Genomic DNA, 22163 nt, shown 5'->3' with positions numbered 1-22163 from the left:
CGGCGGAGCGGCGGGCGGAGCAGTGGCGCAGCGGTCCGTACCGGTCTCTCTTGGTGAGGAGCGGCAGGCTCTGGCTGATCAGGCCGTGGCTCAGCAGCAGGAGGTCCTGTGATGTCATCCCATCGTTGACCAGCAGACCCAAAACCAGGCGCCGCAGGACGGCAGTCACCCGGTTACACACCTTCAAACTGGACGTGGTCTCCAGGATCTGGAGGAGGACAAGTCGTTCAAACGCTTTGCATTGTGGTCCAAATTCACCAACCAGTCAGCATCGATGCACACTGCGTCTATGCAGAGACTTCTGGGAAATTTCCAGGGCACCCAAAAAAAACGAACGAGAAAGTGCAGCAAGCGGGAAGTAGTGAGGTACGACAACAGATCACACAACGCAGAAACACAATAAAAGCTCACAACAACTTCCGAAACAATTCCTTTTAGAAATCACACCTAGATTTAAAACCCTCCCAAAAAAAACCGCAATCCTACTCAACCCCCCCCCCCCCCCCCCCCCCCCCCGATAAGTAGCCGCCGCACGCCCCTCCCTCCCTCCCCCCCACTGCCCCTGGGAGCTTCATCAGACCGGCGCGTGGAAAATGACAGAAAAACGCATTTTTTAAATGTTTTATCTCCATAGCAACCATTTTAGTTTTTGGTCGCCTGGGGGTGACGGACCGGTCGATGTCGTTTTTAGATCAATCGGAAAAAACCTTTGTTGCCAAGGAGTTCCTTGGCAACAAAGGTTTTTTGATAACCACGCCCACATTCCTAACATGGTCATATTTAATGTTGTATCGTTTTGTTCAGCTTGACCCAGAAATTCATACATTACATTTATACAATATTTAGGTGAAAGATGCGCGAGCGACGGGGAAATGCCGCTTTTGCGAGCTCGCCATGCAGCATTGTTGAGTAGCCCCTCAAAGACGGTGAGGGGCGAGGAGGCGATGGATCGACACCTCTAGGAGAAGTTGATATTTGTAGCTGCTACTAGAAAAAATGATGTTCCTTTATTGTGAAACCTTAAGATGGCGACCTCTTCCTGAGGTCAAAGGTCAACAAAACTTTGACCTTTACCGTAATTACTCAAACAAAACTTTTCTTTTTCCGTATCGTGGGAAAATGTGATAACGGGTGTTTTGGTTGCATTAGTCATTTTTTAACGGCGTCGCCCGCTGTGATGTCATCATTTTCGGGGGGACTTCAGAAACAGGAAGCAGACCCGCCTCCTTCAGCGGCAGCAGCAGCTTGGTGATGCTGTCCCGGCTGCAGAAGCGAGCCAGCAGCTGGTAGGAGTCCATGCTCTTGCTGTGCCGCGCCTCCATCAGCTTGGAGACGATGCCCTTCACCTCCTTCTCCTCCGCCACCGACCCGAACAGCTCGTTGTTGAAAACCTGTTGGAGGGAGGGAGGGAGGGGCGTGTGACGGGACGCTCGAGACGAGGCGCGACGCTGCAGGGGGGGCGGGTTCTCACGTCGATCAGCATGTTCATGCAGGGGTCCAGGTCTCCGGCCTTCAGGGTGGGACTGAGGACGGACAGCAGCTGGAACACGGTGAACGTCAGAACGTGGACCTGGAACCACACGACACAGGAAGTCACGTTGGAGCTCGCCGCCTGCGTTATGACGGCGCGTCCCTGCGGCGCATACCTGGTAGCCTTTCACCAGGACGGCCTGCATCTCCTTGAGCAGGTAGTGCAGGAACCTGCAGCCCAGAGTCTCCACGATCCTCACCAGCGTTCCCCGCGCCACGTCCCGGATCTCCTGGAAGCGGTTCCTCAGCAGGACGCACACTTTGATCAGGATCCTGGTTGGGAACAGGAAGTTAGAACCCGCGCGCCACAGGTACGTACGTCGGCGCTTTGGCAGACTTTGAAAGACGCACCCGGGGAGGTTGGCCTCCATGATGTGCGGCGGCAGCGTCTGCATGAGCTTCACCATGGCGAACGCGATGGGGACGCGCGCCACCTCTTCCTCCTTCACGTCCTTGGACTTCACCGCCTTGTGCTCCTGATCCCGCTGCACCTGCAGCAGAGGGAGGGGAGAGCTGAGGTCATCCGCTCCACACGTGAACACGCTGACGTGAGGCTACGCGCTGCAGGAAGCTTTCCTCAGGTCAAAGGGTTTTAGGCGACGCCGCACCTTTGCCGTCAGACACTTGTGCAGCCGCGGCAGCACGCTGTCGTTGACGGTCTGGTGGATGGCGGCGACGAGGGCCTCCAGCTCCTCTCTGCTGTGAGGAAGTCCGCTGGGCGGGGCGCGCCGCCCCCCTTTCCCTTCAGCTTTGGCCTTTGCCTCTGAAGGGCCGCCGCCCCCCTCTGTAGCGTCCGTCTCCATGGGGACATCAGCCGTCTTCCCATCCGTCTCCATTGCTTCCTCCTCGTCGCTCCCATCCGCCTCGTCTGCTGCTTCCTCTTCCTCTTCCTCAGCGATCCCCTCTTCACACATTATAAAATAAATCATTTTTCATGCACTGATGACAAAAAGACATCTTCAGATAGAGAGAAAAGTGACCTTCTCTGGCTTTGGCGGCTTCCATTTCTCTGCTGAGGGTCTGATGGTCAAAATGGAAAGACTGGAGGACGGCGACCAGCAGACTGACGGAGAGGAAGAGAGGAGCAGAGGAAACGTCAGGAACATTTCTAGCATGACAGCCTCCTTCAGATAAAATGTTCTGAAATAATGCATGAAGTGAAGGAACGGCAAAATAAACGGGACAGAAAATTCAAAAAGGAGAAATTCACTTTCAAACGGTCATTTCTGTCACATTGATTCATATGAAGGGACAAATATGCATAAATTGAAACAACTTTCATCTTTAGCTATGCCCCTTTGTTTACCTCTAAGCCTTAAGAGGGGGCGGAGCTAAAGAACAGTGACATCATTCTAGAGCAGCAATGGTTTAATTTGGCAGTTTATTTTTTTTACTTTTGTGTCAAACGACAGACAACACTTTATTTTTAAACCCCGGTGCGGAGGTGGAGCGGCCCACCTCTGATCGGCACCTCGCAGGTTCGATTCCCGTCCTGACCGTCTGTGTCCACACAGACCCTGAACCCCACATTTTTCTTAAAAGTCACAGGTTGGCACCATTTGCACTTTAGTGCGTCCAGACGGTTTACAGCGTGACGTTTGTGTTCCCGTGTGTGCGTACGCTAGCACACATATGCCGAGGTGTGTGCGCCTGGTTTTTATAAATCATTCTACAAGGGGGAACCGGTTTAAAGAGCTTTGGGTTCACATTTGCACTCAGAAATAAAAGAGCTGAATCTAAGCAGAGAAAGAGATTAAAGACATTCTTTTCCCTCTTATGGAGGACATGTGACCAAAATAAAGCCTAAAATTGTATTTCTCCGTAAATCTTTACTTATGTTGTGAATCACAACCAGATTAAAAAACGCAGTTTGAAAAAATGTGTTTTTGAGTCGTAGAAAATGTGCAGCGAGCTCCAAGTTCTCAGCAACAGGGACGGGAAGGGGGGTGGGGTTGCTCATCTCTGACATTTCAAACAGAACAAAGACCCAAACCTCAGTAGTATTTAATGAGGAAAAGCTGAGTTTTTGTCCCCGAAAACCAACCTGACGGCCAGCTTCTGCTCGGCTTGCCCCGTCTGCAGGATGTGGATGAAATGCTTCAGGTAGTACAGGTACTTGGACCAGGTGAGCTGGCGGCACACGGCCCCCACCACCTCCACGGACGCCGAGGTCATGTTCTCGTGCTGCATTGTGGGACAAACCGGCAGGTTGGACGGGTGCGACACAAACGTGAAAAATAAAATTAAAAAAAGGGGGAAACCTTGAGCATCTTCTCGTCCAGCAGGGCGGTCATGGCGTACGGCATGATGTAGTTCTGCAGGGAGCGCGGCGTCAACGCCACCGTGCCGTCCGTCAGCTGCTTGGCCAGCTTCCTGAGGGCGCGGCCCCGCCGGTGAATCTGAGGCGACACAAACAGACGCTCCAGGTTCTGAAGGGCTTCCGTCACTTAACCCTTGTGCCGTCTGGTGACCAGACAGCACAAGGGTTAAAGGAGGCGAACTTCTGACCTGGATGTGCTTCATGTGCTCAAAGAAATCCGACTCCGGGTCGTTGTAGTCGGTGAGCTGCACCAGGTCTCTGAACTCCTTCCTGGAGGGGAAGTTCTTCACCAGGCAGGCCAGGATGGAGGTGTACTCGTGCTGCACACTCTGAGGGGAGAGCAAAGGTATTCTAGAAGGTCTTCTTGACCTGAAAAGGCTTCGGATTTCGATCAAACCAAGATGGAGACCTCCGTCTTGCTGCGGAGCCCCTTCAGGACGGCATCCAGGATGGTATGTTGGATCAGATCCCTGTAAATCTGCTCTCCAGGTCCAACCGCCGCCAGCCGGCCGATCACCGTGGACAGGCACAGGGTGGCGTTGTCCGCCAGAGACATGTCGCCGATCTACAGCGAACAAAATACACACACACAAAAAAACACGTGAAAACCTGGAAATGTCCGACTGCAACTGCGTGTCCGCACGTCTGCTGACCTCGTAGGTGTGGAAACAGTTGTACACGACGGTGCTGATGAAGTCCAGGTCCAGAGTCTGCAGGTCTCGGACGCGCCGCGTGGCGTCCTGGAAGGCCGTCAAACGCACATCAAAGTAGATCTCGTCCAGATGGCGGCTGTCAAAGGCGTTGAGCTGAAAACAGACGTTTCAGAATGAAAAACAACAACCAGAACGAGAAGGAGCCGCTTCTCCAGAAGAAAAACACTTTAGTGCAACGAAAAGGAAACTTCAAGGGTCAAAATAATAACTCATAAAGAAACGATCAAAGTTGATCATAAATAAAGTGAAAACAGCACAATAACAAAAAAGATATGTTTGTGAAAAATGCCAGAGCCGGGTATCGAACCAGCGACACAGAAACCACCACAGAAAGAAGCAAAAGTTTTCAAGGATTCTCCAGGCAAAAATCCTGGAATATCTGGAAATGTTTAAGGATTTGAAGGAGCAAAAGACAAATCTGGAAAAAGATGAAAGAGCTGAAATATTGTAGGAGTTAAGGGAGAAAAAATGGTAGAAGATACTAGAATAAAGAAAGAGAAACAGGAAAACAATGATTGAAGGATTTATAGCATTCAACCAAATAAATAATTTTCACAACTAAGGACAATCCATAAACAGGCTCACCTTTGCCGTCATGTCGGTGATGTAGGACAGCGATGGATCCAGATCTGACAGAGTCTGACAGAAGATTCAAAAGGAGCAGAAAGTCAACAGTTTCCTCATTAATACAACCCTAAACCCCCAAATGATTCTTCAAACATGGACATTAAAAGAAAACCTTCATGATTGTTTTTTGCTTCTCAATAATTTTTACATTAAAAAGGTCAAAACTTTAAAAGATGAACGACTTTTTCTCAAGAACACTGAACGTTTGATGTCAGGTACATTCCTTTAAAGTGAGCCTAAAGGTGGCAGTACAGAGCAACCGCAGTCACCTGGTGAAATGACCAAGTGTGTCTGCTGTGCTGCTTAGTAGAAGCATCAAACCCTTTAAAAAATGAACCCTTTAACACCAGAGCTGTCCCGCCAACAGGAAGTTCTTCTTTAACTGTTTACCAACGTAATTCCAGTGTAGAAAAGCAGCTTTGCGTTGGTTTAAGAGGCTTCTTAACCCGTTAACATGAACCCTAACCCTTTTTTTAGATGACTGATCTGCATTTGCCTTGTTGATTTCTAAAATAGTTATTTTTGCATAATAGTTAAGTAATTCATCTTTGTCATGTGCTATATTGATATTTTAGGATTCTTAATTCTGTCTGATAAAAGCCAGGAACCGGATATTGATAATTCATGTAATAAAATGGTTATAGTATAACGGGGTGGGATTATATAAATTCGCTTCCTTCCACTCCCTTTCAAGAAATATTTATTAATATGTCTAATTATCCTAAGTTTGATTAGTTACTGTATGAATGTATAACTGATGATTATATTGCTGTTGTGTGTTATTTCTACTTAATTGCTTGAAATAAACCCCCCAACCTCTAAAAAACTAGATGGTGCAGCCCTACGCAGGGCCTTGGATTTTAACAGTAATTCAGACTCCACGCTCTATACTTTTCTTTTTTTCAATGGCGGATGTGACGTCATCGATTTCACAAAGTTAAACTCTAAATAAAATGAGCGTTTTACACGATTATTTATGAGTCTACATAGTCCTGAAGATAAAAACATTGATGGTTTATAAAAAAAAACTAATTTAAATACTTTTTTTGGGCAACAATTGTTCCGACGCAATGCATTGTGGTCTATATTCGCCGGTCTAGTGAGCATTGATGCACACTGGTTTTTCACAGAGACTTCTGGGAAATATCTAGGGTTCTGGATTGTAGATTCAGACGGCACTAGAAAATGGCAAACACACCATATAGTGCGTAGTGAAGGAATTCAGACGTGACGATCTTTGACATTCCGTAACTCGGACCGCCGACGCCGCCAACACGCCGATTGTAACGCAGAGAAGGACGGCTTTTCATGTCGACTTAGCGTCGTCGTGCATCACATCACTAACGTAAAGAGCTGCATTTCTGAATCTGCTGGAGTTACGGTGATTTACGTAAACGACCCACGAGTTCAAACGAGTCAAACGGCGTCCCTGCTGGAGCTAAAGCTCTGCTGTTAAAACACCTACAAACGTACGGATGTGGAAAAACAGAGAGTCAGCATGTTGGACTCATGCTGACTCAGCATAATCCTCATCATGTTTTGGCCCCCTGTTGCACCTGGAAGACGGCGGTGAGGGCTTTCCGGGGCAGCTTGTTGTGAACCACGGCGAACAGCCTGCTGAGCGGCCGCAGGAAGGCGGACGGACGCTCACACCGACGCAGCAGGTTCTGGATGGTGGCCAGGATGTCGATCTCTGTCTCCTGAGACGGAAAAGAGGCAAAGTCCTGACGTCCCTGCAACAGTGGGAGGCGGCCTAAAGGTGAAGGTTTGCTGCTGGTTCTCACCTGAGCGTTGTGGCCTTTGAGGAGGAACGGCAGCAGCAGCCTGACGAGCAGCGAGCTCTGCTCCTTATCGCTCACAAACCGACTGATCCTGACGCAGAAACAGGGGGAGACGTCCAAAAGGAAACAGTTAGAGCCCCCCTCTCATGAAAATGATGGACAAATAAGAAGATTAGGATTTAAATGGCCTCTATTTGTGACGTAGAAAATATGCTGGGCGGGGCCACAAGCTCCCTGCTCCGCCCATTCCCGCTGGATGGCTGCACCGCCATTAGGGGTTGCATCACTAATGCTAGCTTGTTGGTGTGAGGGGCTGCAAGCTAGCGTGTAAACAGAGAGCTCTCAGCAACAGGAGGGGAAGGGGGGCGGGGTTGCTTCGCGCCAGCAGTGGCGCCCACTAATGAACTCCTGCCGCTCTGCAGGAACTATGTCCTAAAAAATGACACAGTTATGGCTAAAATCTAAAAACACTTCCAGAGTCGATGATTGGAACCGTGGATTTCCTTCACATGAAAGTCGCTCAGCAACTGTCCTAAAGAGGCCGTCTGACCCCGCCTACAAACCAGGCGCCGTCGGACCAAAAGGCTTTGCTGCCGGGACTCACTTGGACAGGATGTTGAGCTCTTTGGAGACCTGCGCTCGGAACTTCTTCTTCCTGAGTCTGTCGGCGTTGCAGACGACGGTGCTGAAGTAGTGCAGCAGGGTGGAGATGTGGGGCAGCAGCAGCCGGCAGCCCTGACTTAAGGAGTCTGCAGGGAAAACACGTCACACCTTCAGGAAACTTCAGAAAGGAATACGTGAATAAATAATATTCTTTTTATTTTAAATAGTATAGTCTGCCAATGTCTGACATATAAACCCAGTATTGATTATTACTGGAGGTTATTAAACATCCAAAGTATGAAACAAAACTCCAGTTTTGTTTTTAAAAAAAAATAAATAAACTTCAACTGAATATTTTTAAAGAATTATTTCTTTTTTATTAATAAATCAAGTCAGAGTAAAAAAGAATCTTTAATCTGTATTTTAAATCATTTTAGCTTCAAATGTTTTTAATAAAAATAAATACATAATTTTAAAATGACTATTTATTTATACTTTATAAAATGAAAACTTACTAGTGAAATGTGTTAAAGGACAGAAACATGGAGCCATCTAGTGATTATTAGAGAAGGATTCTCATTAAAGGGCCTATATTATGAAAAATACACTTGTTTTATAGTGTTTTATAATCTTCAATCCTTGCTATAAACAAACCCAAAGGGGTATTTTGGTGCATTCACATGTGTCTTTATCTAAAAACCACCAGCCCCTCCCATCTCAAAAAAACGAGCGGTTCCTCACATTGTGGCGTCAACCAGTGAAGAACGGACTTCACACAAAAGTAATGATTAATATTCAATAGTAAAAAAAAAAAAACAGAACCCGTCCATCACCTGCAGACAGAGCAGCGCCCTCTTCAGGCTGCGGGAACACGCAGCCATCCACATTCAGTGCCCTCTCCGTTTCCGAGTGAACAAAATCTTCAGTCGTGGCGAGAGACTCGGCTATGTCCATCACCATGGCGATGGTAGCCGGGGACGCATTCTTTGCGGAGAGGAGGGCGAAGACGTTGAGGAGGACGTCGCACTCTGGCTGGTCCAGCTTCTGTTTGGCCAGGAGGGGGAAATACCTGAGAAAGCCATGAGAAACCGCGGCTGTTTATTATAAAACAAGGTCGTGTAAGAAAAAAAAGAAAATTGAAAGCCTCCAACTGCATTGTGGGAACTACCCGTCCCGCCCACATGGCCCCCGTGCAGCTCTGAAATCCAGAGTCAAAAACTGTTTTCAAAAAGGCGGCTTTTCTGCTCTTTTTATCTCCATAGCAACAATTTTATGTTTTCGAAGATTGAAGCCACTTTTCCAAGGTCAAAGGTCAACTGTAGATTTTAAGGGGCCTACATCATGCTTTTCTAAAGCCTTTCAGAGTAAACGATATGCATATTTATGATAACATTACTTTCGGCACAGTAAAGAACTTATTTAATGAAATTTGAGCTATTTTTGAAGTAAGACGACTCGATCTCTGAGGCTCCGCCTTTCACTCCTTGTAGGTTCCCGCCCATTTCATGACATCATCCTAGAGTCGGCCTCTGTGGCGTCTGTGTTTCACCCACGAAAACAAGCAACATTTGATCTTTTGTTCAGATCATCTGATGTTCAGATTGCGGAGGCTTATAAAAACGTCTTCCTCCGCTAGCTCTGCTGAGAAAGTGGGCGTGTCAATAAAAATAAAATAAATATTATTTATTCATGTATTCATTTTTGAAGTTTGATGGCAGTGCGATACGTTTTCCCTGCAGAGTCTTTAAGTCAAGGCTGCGGAGTCAGCACTCTTCCTGGAAGGGGCTGTTCTTCAATAACAATACGAGGACCCACTTGTTTCCGTGGAAAGCCCCCCCCCCCCGAAAATATGATACAAATGGTCACCAAGTCATAGTTCCTGTGGCCATCCCATAATAATTTCAAAACTTTCGTTGGAAATCCCTGACGAGTGTTTTGGTTTTCAAATATTTTTTAGAGCAGCTGAAAGGATTTTGGACTCAAAAGCTTTTGACAATCTCTGTGATGTCATCGTTTGTTTGGGGGGGGGGGGGGGGGGGGGGGGTCGTTCACTTCGCCCAAAGCTCATTTTCCCCCGGGTACTTGGTGTGTGAAGTGTGGTGTGTGTGAAGTGTGTGGTGTGTGTGTGTCCTTTCCAGAAGCCTCCACCACCTGACTCCACCTCCTGCAGGAGATGATTGCAGCCGCCTTCCCTCCTCCAATCACCAGGCTGGCCTCACCAGCGCCTGTTCCAGTGGCAGCTGGATTCCTGGGAGGAATCCGTTTCATCATCTGCCTCCTGTTGTTGGCATTAGAAGCCTGTGGAAACGGCCTGGATTTCCCTCTTTGGTCTTTGTTTTCAGTTATGTTGAGTGTTTTGGTGATGTCCTGCTAGTTTAAAGTCCCTCTTTGGGTTTATTATTTGTTGCATTAGTGCCTGAGCATTTAAGTCTGTTTAAGTTACCTTCTTTCAGCTTTGCAGCTGTCATTCAAATAGATGGCTGCACTGACAGCCTTTAACCGGCTTAACTTTATTTTCTTTATGTTACCTATTTTCTCCCTCCCTTGGGGTGGGATGTGACAGGGGGCGGAGCTTTTGCTTGAAGGTGCCGTGAGAAAGAAGAACGACCAAAACAACCGGGCTTGTCGTCCAGGATGAGGGTCATATCGGCAGCACTGAGAAAAACTGACCTGGCATTTTTGCACCAAACGTGGACGAGTTTCAGCAGAGGTGTGGGGGAGTACGGACTCTCAGTGGGGAGACGACACACCTGCAGCGCACAGGAAGTGACATCATGGCAGCTTGCTATTTGCTTGAGACAGATCAAAACAAAAGACTGTAGCACACCTGAGGCCAGACCACCGCCTGGAAGACCGCATCGATCTCCACTGAACTGAAGTCGTAGGAATCAAAGCCATCGAAGAAGTCCTGAATCTTCAGGACCCCCAGCCTCCTCAGGTTCTTCAGAGGACTGATGCATCCGGGGCGCAGCTGTCAGGAAGGAGGGGTTACTTTTCCCAAAACGCACGTTTGGAGCAGCAAAGCGCTGGGACAGGTTACCTGCTCCCTGTTGTCCAGGACGGCGGACACGGAGGCCGTGACGCACAGCAGGACCTGCAGCACTTTGGGGAGGTGCGCGTGGATCAGGTGGCCCAGTTTGTGGATCACCACGTCCAGGACGTTCAGCAGGCTGTGCTGGCGGCCCAGAGGCAGCACCGCGGCCGGGTCCGCGTCCGACGCCGCTCTCTGGACTGCCTCCAAACAGGAACCTGAGGAAGACGAGGGTTCAGACAAATGTCGGAGCGTCGGCTCGATCCTGCAGCAGATCCACCAACAACCTCGGCTGTGATGCTGGACGGGCTCTAGAAGCAGGTCCACGAACATTCCCAGCTCCTCGGCCTGACAACCCGCCAGGAAGCGCAGGATGATGGAGGAGCGGACGCCGGCGCTGGACTTCCCCTGGAATCTGCTGCCAGCTTTACTGCGAAGGCGGCCAAACAGGATCCTGTGGACCGGAAAAGAACCTGAGCGGATTTTCTAAAACTGCAAAGATTCTGACGTCACTTCAGACAAAAAGGGTCGTCAGGTGATTCCAGGTGGTTCAGCAGCATCAAGCAGAAATGTGCGGCCTGCAGGGCTTCACCTGTCGTCTTCCTCACCTGCAGCCACGAGATGTAAACCCTACTGAATTTAAATAACCCCTTGTGCTATCCTATGGGGTCCAGATGACCCCCCCTTCCATTGAGGTGTTCTCCCTACCATGACAACGGTGGATAAAGGTGGAAAGATTTCATGTAATCCATGGACACCAGTGAAGATCACAAATCATTGAAGAAAAAAGGTTCAGAGCACTGTCTAGTGGGTCTAGATGACCCCAGTCCCAACGGTAAAGTGCCTCGAAAGCACATTAACCTTGGTAGTGGGTCATCTGGACCCCACACAATAGCACAAGGACTAAATGTGTTCAATGTCTAACGGTTTTTATCCTCACAATAGTCTGTTTGGCTGCAGGCTCTGCCACAGGAGAGATTCCTGAGTGACGTCAGGTTGATGCTTCCTTCAGTTCCCTCAGCTTAAGCTAATAATGTAAAGCTTCAACATTCTAGACATTCATGTTCCTTGTCCTCCCTATATTCTATATGATATTTCATGTCTTTCACTTCAGATCTGACATGAAGTTGTGCTGAAAACAAGAAAACAACAGAGCTTTTTTTATGTTTTTGGAGGATTTTTACTGTTGCACAATTATAAAAACCAATAGAACTTTTTGGAATCACCTCAGGAGATAATTGATTTAGTTCTGAATGTTTTATTTAACACTTGTATAGTTTGAGTTCCCAGGAACAGGTTTTCAAACATCCAATACTCTTTATTACGTTTCAAAAGAGCATTTGTTTTTATTTTATCTCACCTAAAGTCATAAAAAGTTAAAATACAAGAACAATTTCCACTTTCTGTTCATGAAGGGTTAATAAGTTAAACTAGAACTTGTTTAGTGTTGAATTACTTGTGTTGTTTTTTTTACTTTCCTTTTTATTTGTTCTTAATATTTGAGCATCAGTGGCTGTTGTTAAAGTTCAGTAGGAATCCATGACTTCCTGTTTCTCACGGATGGAACGGAGGAAACTGAAGTCCGTCTTTGAGGAGAAGATCTACAGATTCAGGGATTGAGCCTCGAGCATCAGTTCAGGACCTTTTATTACATTTCAAAACCTTTGTTTTCATTAAAATAAAGTTTGTTCAAACCCTTAAAGTATATGTATTTAATATTATCAGCGATAATTGCACATTTAAAACTACTAAAACATGATCATTTAACCCAATAAATCGACTTGAGTCAAAACAAAAACCAGCATGACCGTCTGCGCCCCCACCCGCACCCCCCCACTGTGTTTGCCTCTCTTACCTCATCAGCACCGGGATCAGCTTGCCTCTGTGAGGAGCTTCCACCACTCCGGTCTCCTCAGAGATGTTGAAGTGCACGATCTCCTCTTTGAAGTGTTTGTCGTCCAGCAGCCGCTCCAGATTCTCCCTGAACAAACCACCCAGAGAGACCCTCAAACAGGCATTCATCACCTTCTGCTCCATAAAACTCTGCTGTTTGGCGTTTTTGGGTCCCACAATTGTAGATGTGAAAGGACATTTAGTTAAATGTCCACTCATCACGCAGGACTGTCCTGCTGTCTGCAGCTTGGTGGAATGCTGGGTAATTGGAATCATGAGGAATAAATGAATATCAGAAAGAATCCGCACTGTTGTGAAAACGACAAACCCTCCATTTGTATCCTTCTAGCCTGATGACGAGATCCTGGAGCTTCATGAAAGATCTGCAAAAACCCTTAGGAACGCAGAGGAACAGGCGCAGAACTACATAGACAATGGTTACCATAGTAACACACCACATTGTCCAAATCCTGCAGTGCCCCAAAGGCCCCCCCCTGCTAAAACAGCACATGTCCAGGTCCATCTAACGCTCTCCAGAGGCCATCGAGAGGATCCAGAGGAGGACTGGGAAAATGTCATGTGATGAAATGAGGCCAAGATGGAAGTTACATCCCAAGAACACCACACCCACTGTGAAGCACGGAGGTGGGAACATCATGGTTTGGGGCTGCTTTACAGCTTCAGGGCACGACTGACCCGTATGAAAGAAAGGACGAATGTGGCCATTTATGGTGGGAGTTTGGACAGAACCCTCCTTCCAACCATCCCAAGTCTTTAGAAAAACGGATTTTCAGCTCCATTTATGCTAATTTGGTATTTTCTGGAGTATCAGTCACAGTTTTTGAAGAGTTTGGTGGGGGGGTGGGGTATATACTTAGTATTTATTAACCAAATGTTTTAACTGAATGGCAACAGCCACTAGAGGGCCCTGTAGGGGTGTGTATTTGAAGGGGTGAGAGACCAGAGACGCCCGCCAACGGGAATCTGGTGAATCTAGCTCTAGGCTTTTTTTCTGATCTATTATGATATATGATAGAGTTGGTGTCGTTTAATTCCCACCGGACACAAACCACAACTATTCATTTCTCCTCCATGGTCAAATTGCAACCCCGTTCAACTTTTGAGGTTCGTCCAATGACTGCATTTTGTAGGTCGTCACTGTGCAAGTGGTAGACTTACAGTGACGCGTGAAGGTGGGAGTTCTGAATGCGGAATTTTACTGGTACTTAAATTTAAACTTATAGATATTATTGATTTAAGTGATTTTAATCACTATCAGTGTTTTGTTTGTCACTAACCCGCCGCCACTTACCTGCCGTCATTAACCCGCCGTCACTAACCGGCCGTCACTAACCCGCCGTCCCTAACCAGCCGTCACTAACCCGCCGTCAGTAACCGGCCGTCACTAACCGGCCGTCACTAACCCGCCGTCACTAACCCGCCGTCACTAACCGGCCGTCAGTAACCAGCCGTCGCTAACCAGCCGTCACTAACCAGCCGTCACTAACCGGCCGTCAGTAACCAGCCATCACTACCCAGCCGTCAGTAACCGGCCGTCAGTAACCGGCCGTCAGTAACCAGCCGTCACTAACCCGCCGTCAGTAACCGGCCGTCAGTAACCAGCCGTCAGTAACCAGCCGTCAGTAACCAGCCGTCACTAACCAGCCGTCACTAACCCGCCGTCACTAACCGGCCGTCAGTAACCGGCCGTCAGTAACCGGCCGTCACTAACCCGCCGTCACTAACCCGCCGTCAGTAACCCGCCGTCAGTAACCGGCCGTCAGTAACCAGCCGTCAGTAACCAGCCGTCACTAACCAGCCGTCACTAACCCGCCGTCACTAACCCGCCGTCACTAACCGGCCGTCACTAACCGGCCGTCAGTAACCAGCCGTCACTAACCAGCCGTCACTAACCAGCCGTCACTAACCCGCCGTCACTAACCGGCCGTCACTAACCAGCCGTCACTAACCAGCCGTCACTAACCCGCCGTCACTAACCCGCCGTCACTAACCCGCCGTCACTAACCCGCCGTCACTAACCCGCCGTCACTAACCCGCCGTCACTAACCGGCCGTCACTAACCGGCCGTCACTAACCGGCCGTCACTAACCGGCCGTCACTAACCGGTCGTCAGTAACCGGCCGTCACTACCCGGCCGTCAGTAACCCGCCGTCAGTAACCCGCCGTCACTAACCCGCCGTCAGTAACCGGCCGTCACTAACCGGCCGTCACTAACCGGCCGTCACTAACCGGCCGTCAGTAACCAGCCGTCAGTAACCAGCCGTCAGTAACCCGCCGTCACTAACCGGCCGTCACTAACCGGCCGTCACTAACCGGCCGTCAGTAACCGGCCGTCACTAACCAGCCGTCACTAACCAGCCGTCACTAACCCGCCGTCACTAACCGGCCGTCACTAACCAGCCGTCACTAACCAGCCGTCACTAACCCGCCGTCACTAACCCGCCGTCACTAACCCGCCGTCACTAACCCGCCGTCACTAACCCGCCGTCACTAACCCGCCGTCACTAACCCGCCGTCACTAACCGGCCGTCACTAACCCGTCACTAACCCGCCGTCACTAACCGGCCGTCACTAACCGGCCGTCACTAACCAGCCGTCACTAACCAGCCGTCACTAACCCGCCGTCACTAACCCGCCGTCACTAACCCGCCGTCACTAACCCGCCGTCACTAACCCGCCGTCACTAACCCGCCGTCACTAACCCGCCGTCACTAACCGGCCGTCACTAACCGGCCGTCACTAACCCGCCGTCACTAACCCGCCGTCACTAACCGGCCGTCACTAACCGGCCGTCAGTAACCGGCCGTCGCTAACCAGCCGTCACTAACCAGCCGTCACCAACCAGCCGTCACCAACCAGCCGTCACCAACCAGCCGTCACTAACCCGCCGCCACTAACCGGCCGTCACTAACCGGCCGTCACTAACCGGCCGTCACTAACCGGCCGTCACTAACCGGCCGTCACTAACCGGCCGTCACTAACCGGCCGTCAGTAACCAGCCGTCACTAACCAGCCGGCATTAACCCGCCGTCACTAACCCGCCGTCACTAACCGGCCGTCACTAACCGGCCGTCAGTAACCAGCCATCACTACCCAGCCGTCAGTAACCGGCCGTCAGTAACCAGCCGTCACTAACCCGCCGTCACTAACCCGCCGTCACTAACCGGCCTTCAGTAACCGGCCGTCACTAACCAGCCGTCACTAACCAGCCGTCACTAACCCGCCGTCACTAACCCGCCGTCACTAACCCGCCGTCACTAACCCGCCGTCACTAACCCGCCGTCAGTAACTAGCCGTCACTAACCGGCCGTCAGTAACCAGTCGTCACTAACCCGCCGTCACTAACCAGCCGTCACTAACCGTCCGTCACTAACCGTCCGTCACTAACCGGCCGTCACTGACCCGCCGTCACTAACCGGCCGTCACTAACCGGCCGTCACTAACCCGCCGTCACTAACCGGCCGTCAGTAACCGGCCGTCAGTAACCGGCCGTCAGTAACCGGCCGTCACTAACCGGCCGTCACTAACCAGCCGTCACTAACCCGCCGTCACTAACCCGCCGTCACTAACCCGCCGTCACTAACCCGCCGTCAGTAACTGGCCGTCACTAACCGGCCGTCAGTAACCAGCCATCACTAACCAGCCGTCATTAACCCGCCGTCACTAACCAGCCGTCACTAACCCGCCGTCACTAACCGGCCGTCACTAACCGGCCGTCAGTAACCAGCCGTCACTAACCAGCCGTCACTAACCAGCCGTCACTAACCCGCCGTCACTAACCCGCCGTCACTAACCCGCCGTCACTAACCGGCCGTCAGTAACCAGTCGTCACTAACCAGCCGTCACTAACCCGCCGTCACTAACCCGCCGTCACTGACCCGCCGTCACTAACCGGCCGTCACTCTCTCCCAGCGGGTGAACAGCAGCTCTTCTCTTACTTGTATGGAAGGACGTTTGGGTCTTTGTATGTGAACAAACACTCCAGAGCTGCACGCTGGATCTGCTGGTCCTGATGGCAGAGCAGCTGAAAACAGACAAAAGATTTTCTATGAGTGAAGGTTTTTCAGTGACTCCTCTTCCCTCAACATCTCGCTAACGGGTGGGAGGAGTTAAATCGACAATGTCGGAGAACGAAAAGCTCCTTCATTTAAGGTGGAAGTGGTGTTAAGGTGGAGGACCTGGTGGTAGAGGTCGCTCAGGCTGGACTCTAGGTACAGAGCTCTGGGGTTGGTGAACTTAGCAAACACCTTCAGGTGGGTAATCAGCTGTCTGTGGACGGAAGAAGAAAACAAGACATGAAAATACGAAGACTCACCGACATCTGTTCATTCTGCGCTTTTCTATACATCCATGTTTTTAGAACACAAGCATCTGAGATTAAAAAAACTCTGACTTGTACTTAGTACTCAGTGAAAAGGAATTTTAGACCCAGTGAAATTTGCCAGTTTTCCCATTTTTGCACAATAGGCGGGTAAAAAAAAACGTCATCAGCCTAAGTCTCCGACCCAAAACTGAAGTTTCCTTGACCTTTAACCCTGGAAAGAGGCTGCCATCTCTTTTAGTAACAGGTACAAATATAAACTAAGAATTTCAGTCGGTGAAACTCCTCCAACATCATTAGGAAGCTTAGAACAGCGTTCGCATGGCGAGCTCGCAAACGTGCCCCCCTCCCCCGTTGCTGGCACATTTTCTCCTGGGGGGACGAGCAGGGAAAAAATGCTAATGTTGCTATGGAGATAAAACCAAAAGAAAAGCCGCCATGTTGAAAAAAGTGGGCGTTTTTTATTGGTATGTCCAGCTCTGACCAGGGTTGTGGGAGTAGAGGGGGAGAGCCAGTGAGGGTGTGTCGGGAGGGGGGGACGGGGACGGGGGGAGGGCGTGAAACAGCGATCTCTGTACTTTAACTGAAAATTTGAAAATAAAGATCCACTGGATTTTGCTTTTGGAAGCATTTTGATGCATAAATCAGCATCATTATGACTCCATGTCTTACTTCGCAGCAGCTCTTCTTGGAAGAGCCTTTCTGGGACGTTTGGTCTCCTCCTCCACCTCCTCTTCAAGCTCCTCCTCCTTGTCCGACTCCTCCACGGCAGCGTCCTGCAGTTTCCTCAGGTCCTGCGTGGGCGCCACCAGCAGGTCGGCGGGATAGAACTCGTTCCTGGAGCAGAAAAGACGAGATCTTGGCGTGAACCTCACAGATGATGGATTCCCCTCCAGAAGCGACGGACGGATGTCCCACCTGATGAATCGGAGCAGCAGGGGGCTCAGCTCGCGGCTGCGCGCCTCCACCCGGTCGGGGAACTGAGCCATGGCTCGCCACAGGAGGCCGCGGAAGTTGGGGAAGTCCGTCCGGTCGTAGGGGTCGGAGTTCAGCTTCAGCTGCTCCAGAAACAGCACCCCCACCTCCCCGCTTTCGATGACATCACAGCCGGGCCCCTCCCTTCCCCTCTCATCTTCCTCCTCCTCCTCCTCCTCGTCCCTCAGCTCCTTCTCTGTAACATCAGCACGTTTCCGATGAAGAGCGTCGGCGACCTCGTCCGGCACCGCCGCCGTGGACCTCCTTACCTGCCAGGCCTGCAACCATCTCCAGATGTTCATGGAAGATTTCCCAGAAGTCTTTGCTGCCCATCCCCCGAGCATGGCTCCTGTCAGCGCCGGAGGAAACTCATTTACAGGAAAGTCCTCAACCACCACAAATTCAGACACTAAACTGTGATTCTGGAGACTCAAAACCCAAAAACCTGCTGATTTATTTAAGTTCTGAAAACAGCTGGACTCACACGATGAGTTCAATGACCGCGTCCCAAAGCGGCCGGAAGTTAACGAAAAGCATAGCGATGAGATACCGCAGAGGAACCTGCAGACGGACAAAGAAAACCATTTTCATACCCAGAATGCTTTGCTGACGTCAGAGAAGCACAAACAGGAAGTCAGTGTTTAACATGGTCACACTGTTTTTATTTTCTTACATTTCTTGTTTCATAGAACAAACTACAACAAAGTAGTGAGCACATGAACAAAATAACTCAAAATATATTCTTTTAAAGGTTCAATTCTAATGAAATGAAAAAGTCAAATCTGTGCAAAACTCTTATGAACAAAAATAAAACCCAAAAACCGTCTCCAGTCTTTTTTTTTACATCTATATTAAAGTTTGTAGATTTTCTGTACCAAAGTATATAAACTTCAGTTATTCATGATACTACATTTTGTGTGGAATTACTCATAAAAAAGTATTCAGTCATACACCAATTGTTGAAGTTCTCCCTCTTAAAAACGTGAGAGGCCTGTAATTTTTATCATCTGTAAACCTAAACTATTAGAAACAAAATGAGGAAAGAAATCAGACGTTTGCATGTCTCCTTTTTTCTGGTAAACTGTCAGAGGCGGGGGCCGTACCTGCTGGAAGGTGCCCGGCGGCCCGTTGGGCAGGCTGCGCTGCACCAGGTCGTGCCTCAGCTTGCGCAGGTGCAGCAGCTTGTCTCTGTAGTCCTGCACCGAAGCCGGAACCAGCTCTGCCTGCATGCAGACGGCAAACACCGGCTGCACCTCCGCGCTCTCCTCTCCCTGGGTGGAGGAGACGAGCAGAACTAAGACCAAATCCTGAACTAAGATGGACGAGAGCCTCCGGGCGAGCTCGTACCTCCACCTGTGCAGGAAGCTCCGCCTCAAACTGACAGAAGATCCTCAAAGTCAGCAGGCGGATCTGAGCCGGGAGAAACTCGATTACCACCAAAACGCCGAGCACTTGGGTTTGTTTTTGAGACACCAACCTTTGAAACATTGGAGGAGAAGTTGGCGTGCAGCAGCTGGTAGAGCTCCAGCAGTGCATTGTGGGATAGATGCTCGGAGACGCCGCAAAGCGAGAGGCGAGTGTAATAGAGGTCTCCCAGAAGCAGCGCAGACGCGTCCGATGGGAACTTCCTGGAAGGAGCGGCAGACTTCAGCGTTCCCTACAAAATAAAAGACGACGACTCTCCCAAAAAAAAAAAAACTCACCGCAAGACCGAGTTGACGGCGTCCGCGCGGAGCAAGGACAGGATGTGGGCGGAGCCATCTAGAGACAGGAGGCAGCTCAGAGCCTGCCGGGCCACAAACAGACCAGCTGAGGGGGGAGGCAGACAGCGGGGGAGTCAGTCTCACCCAATCGCACACTTCACTGCACCAAACCAGGATTTATGAACGCCACAAGAGTTTAACGGGAAGAAAACCAGAAGATTTATTTATGGTTCAACTCTAAAACTCAACTAAACACAACAAGAAGAAAACGTCTTCTGCCAACAATCCCTCATTTTAAAATGTTTTTATTTGAATCCTGCAGATACATTTCCTGTTCGCTTATTTCTTGTTTTAGTTCATTATTTCTACGTGCATTTATTCTGAAAAACGAATAATGTTTAAGGTTTTAGGTCTTTTTAGGCAAACGGGTCTTAAAGTTCCGTTTATATGTTTCTTTTTATGGGATAAGTTACTTGGAACTGAGGGATGATTAATAAGATATAAACTCAATTTGTACATTTCCACTCTTTTAATTTGAAAGGGAAGAAAGGAAGAGAAAAAATGAAAGAAATAAAAAATGTTTCCTAGATTCAGATCGTCAGCCGGTCACGTCTTCCTCATATCAAAAATAAACACTTTTATTTTGTCATTATTACACAATTATTACTATTAATAATCATCATGTATCTGTGACAATAACAGGTTGGAGCAAAAAAAAAGTCTGAAGAAATCTACGTCTAGTTCTATTAAGTCATTAAACATGAACATGAAATGATTTGCTGGTCAGTGACGGTAAACACAGATTTTTAACTATGTATATGATAAAAAGAGGTTGAAACCTTTTCCCAGTCCGTCTGCTTGGATCTGATCCAGTAGGCGGTTCAGGAAAGCGGCCACAGCTGGAACCACCTGAGCTGCAGGTAGAGGTCTGGAGAAACGACAGAAGAACAACCCGTTCAGATCATACAAACACCTGAGAGGGCGGTGGTAGGGGTGTGGCCTTCCAAAAAGGCTCACTCCTGATTGGTGAGAATGGTTGCCATAGAAACTAACACCGACTCAGACCAATCACTGCTTACTCCCGATGTCTGGTTCCAACATGGCGGCATACGTACCACGAAAAAATGGCGACTAAATCGACTTAATTTACTCGGGACAGGTAGGAAACCATTTATTACAGGTATGGTCACACTCCCTCTGTCCAGTTCTTATATACAGTCATTGGTCAGGATCTTGGACACTAACCACACCCACTCCCATACTGCTGACCTATCAGTGAATCACAAGCACAAAAATCAAATTTTTGTTTTAAAAACTGACCTTAACGAAGATTTGATCTCTGTAGAAATTGTAAATACTCAATTTTAAACCTTTTACGGCTCATCCATCGACTGTACATGAGAACTGGATGGACTGAGTGTGATGTCACTCAGACACTTGGCCGACTCCCAGCTCCACAATATGGAGCCGATCCGGTCACTGATTATTTTCAATAAGGACGCCACCATGTTGGAGCCAGGTGTCCATGTAAGTGGCGTTTGGTCCAAGTCAGTCTGAGACCATGTTTAATATGGCACCCAATGGTCAGATCACAGATCATTTCATTGAGTCACCTGAGGTGAGGCAGCAACACCAGTGCGGCCCAAGGCAGCGACAGGTCGGATGTGGCGCCGCTCTGCTCCTCTGGGATCAGCGCCAGCACCTGCTGCGGTACGCTCAGCTGCTCCCCAGGGGGCGCTCTTCAGAGGACGAAAAACCCAAATGAGTCCGTGGAGAAAACCTTTTCCTGTTAGACTGGCAGGATCCAAAACTCACTCTGTGGTTGCTACGCTGAAGAGGAGCGGGTACGTTTCAAAAGCCAGGGCGCCATCCGTCGGGGGCGGGGCTTTGGTGAGGATCAGATGGACCAGCGCCTCCAGACCGCCATGGCGAGACGGGGCGTCGCCGTGGCCGAACAGAGCAGCCGTGTAACGCAGCAGACTAGGGAGGAAGAGCTGCGGGGACCGGGACGTCTGTTAGCATGAGGCCGAAAGAAACAGCGACCACCGCCGCCGCGGCGAGAACACACCTGTTCAAACTGGTTCATGGTCAGCATCTCTTTGGTGAACTCCAAGATCAAATCCTGCCCCACGGAGCTGCTGAACACCTGAGGAAGAGGACGGTGAAAGACCTTCACCATGCGGAGCGTGTGGTCTGTCTGTGAGATAAAAACCCTCCCACCTTCTGGATCATCTCTGCTACGACCCCCGGCTGCAGGGTCACGTTCTCCCCCAGCAGCAGCGAGGAGGTGATCTGCAGGAGGAGACGGGAGCAGGAGGTCCCCAAGGAGGCGCTCTGGATCAGCCGCAGCACCATCTGCAGATTCAGTGAGAGGCAGCGAGCTGAACGGCGCCCTGCTTCAGACGCAGGCGGACAAACCTGAGGCCTTCCCCCACCTGGCAGACCGACTCCGGCTGTGTGACTTTGGCGCCGCCCTTGTGGGACACCAGGGTGTGAAGAACAAACAGCAGCCTCTCCAGTTGCTCCATCGCCAGCTTGGTGTCCTCTGGCTTCGCCTCCAGAACGGCAGAGACGTCCTCCACACTGGTCTGCAGGGAGAGCGCAGAGATAGACGGACGTTCCCGGGAAAACGGGGAATGAGGCTT

General features: G+C 49.6%; 1 protein-coding gene across 1 annotated transcript in view; it reads right to left on the bottom strand.

The window, feature by feature from the left end:
- utp20 (UTP20 small subunit processome component) overlaps positions 1-22163 on the bottom strand; it is a 38712-nt gene that overhangs the window by 7507 nt on the left and 9042 nt on the right. Inside the window, exons 9-46 of the mRNA XM_023952286.2 lie at positions 21954-22106; positions 21739-21873; positions 21587-21664; positions 21334-21512; positions 21132-21257; positions 20358-20446; positions 19519-19624; positions 19293-19443; positions 19163-19225; positions 18919-19086; positions 18300-18376; positions 18085-18164; positions 17759-18011; positions 17513-17677; positions 16698-16788; positions 16458-16543; positions 12461-12586; positions 10893-11059; positions 10615-10823; positions 10402-10545; positions 10245-10324; positions 8408-8643; positions 7576-7720; positions 6975-7062; positions 6747-6890; positions 5149-5202; positions 4504-4656; positions 4260-4415; positions 4039-4179; positions 3792-3929; positions 3575-3714; positions 2511-2593; positions 2139-2434; positions 1882-2021; positions 1647-1803; positions 1472-1570; positions 1224-1391; positions 42-208 (exon numbers count right to left, since the gene is read on the bottom strand). Of these exons, the coding sequence (XP_023808054.1) occupies positions 42-208; positions 1224-1391; positions 1472-1570; positions 1647-1803; positions 1882-2021; positions 2139-2434; positions 2511-2593; positions 3575-3714; positions 3792-3929; positions 4039-4179; positions 4260-4415; positions 4504-4656; positions 5149-5202; positions 6747-6890; positions 6975-7062; positions 7576-7720; positions 8408-8643; positions 10245-10324; positions 10402-10545; positions 10615-10823; positions 10893-11059; positions 12461-12586; positions 16458-16543; positions 16698-16788; positions 17513-17677; positions 17759-18011; positions 18085-18164; positions 18300-18376; positions 18919-19086; positions 19163-19225; positions 19293-19443; positions 19519-19624; positions 20358-20446; positions 21132-21257; positions 21334-21512; positions 21587-21664; positions 21739-21873; positions 21954-22106 (5231 nt within the window). The remainder of the gene's footprint in view (positions 1-41; positions 209-1223; positions 1392-1471; positions 1571-1646; positions 1804-1881; positions 2022-2138; positions 2435-2510; positions 2594-3574; positions 3715-3791; positions 3930-4038; positions 4180-4259; positions 4416-4503; positions 4657-5148; positions 5203-6746; positions 6891-6974; positions 7063-7575; positions 7721-8407; positions 8644-10244; positions 10325-10401; positions 10546-10614; positions 10824-10892; positions 11060-12460; positions 12587-16457; positions 16544-16697; positions 16789-17512; positions 17678-17758; positions 18012-18084; positions 18165-18299; positions 18377-18918; positions 19087-19162; positions 19226-19292; positions 19444-19518; positions 19625-20357; positions 20447-21131; positions 21258-21333; positions 21513-21586; positions 21665-21738; positions 21874-21953; positions 22107-22163) is intronic.

This window comes from Oryzias latipes, chromosome 23, assembly GCF_053564925.1.
Source record: "Oryzias latipes strain Hd-rR chromosome 23, Olatipes_Hd-rR_3.1".
Lineage (NCBI taxonomy): Eukaryota > Metazoa > Chordata > Actinopteri > Beloniformes > Adrianichthyidae > Oryzias > Oryzias latipes.
The sequence above is the reverse complement of the archived record's forward strand: the minus strand, read 5'-3'. Positions and strand labels throughout refer to the sequence as shown.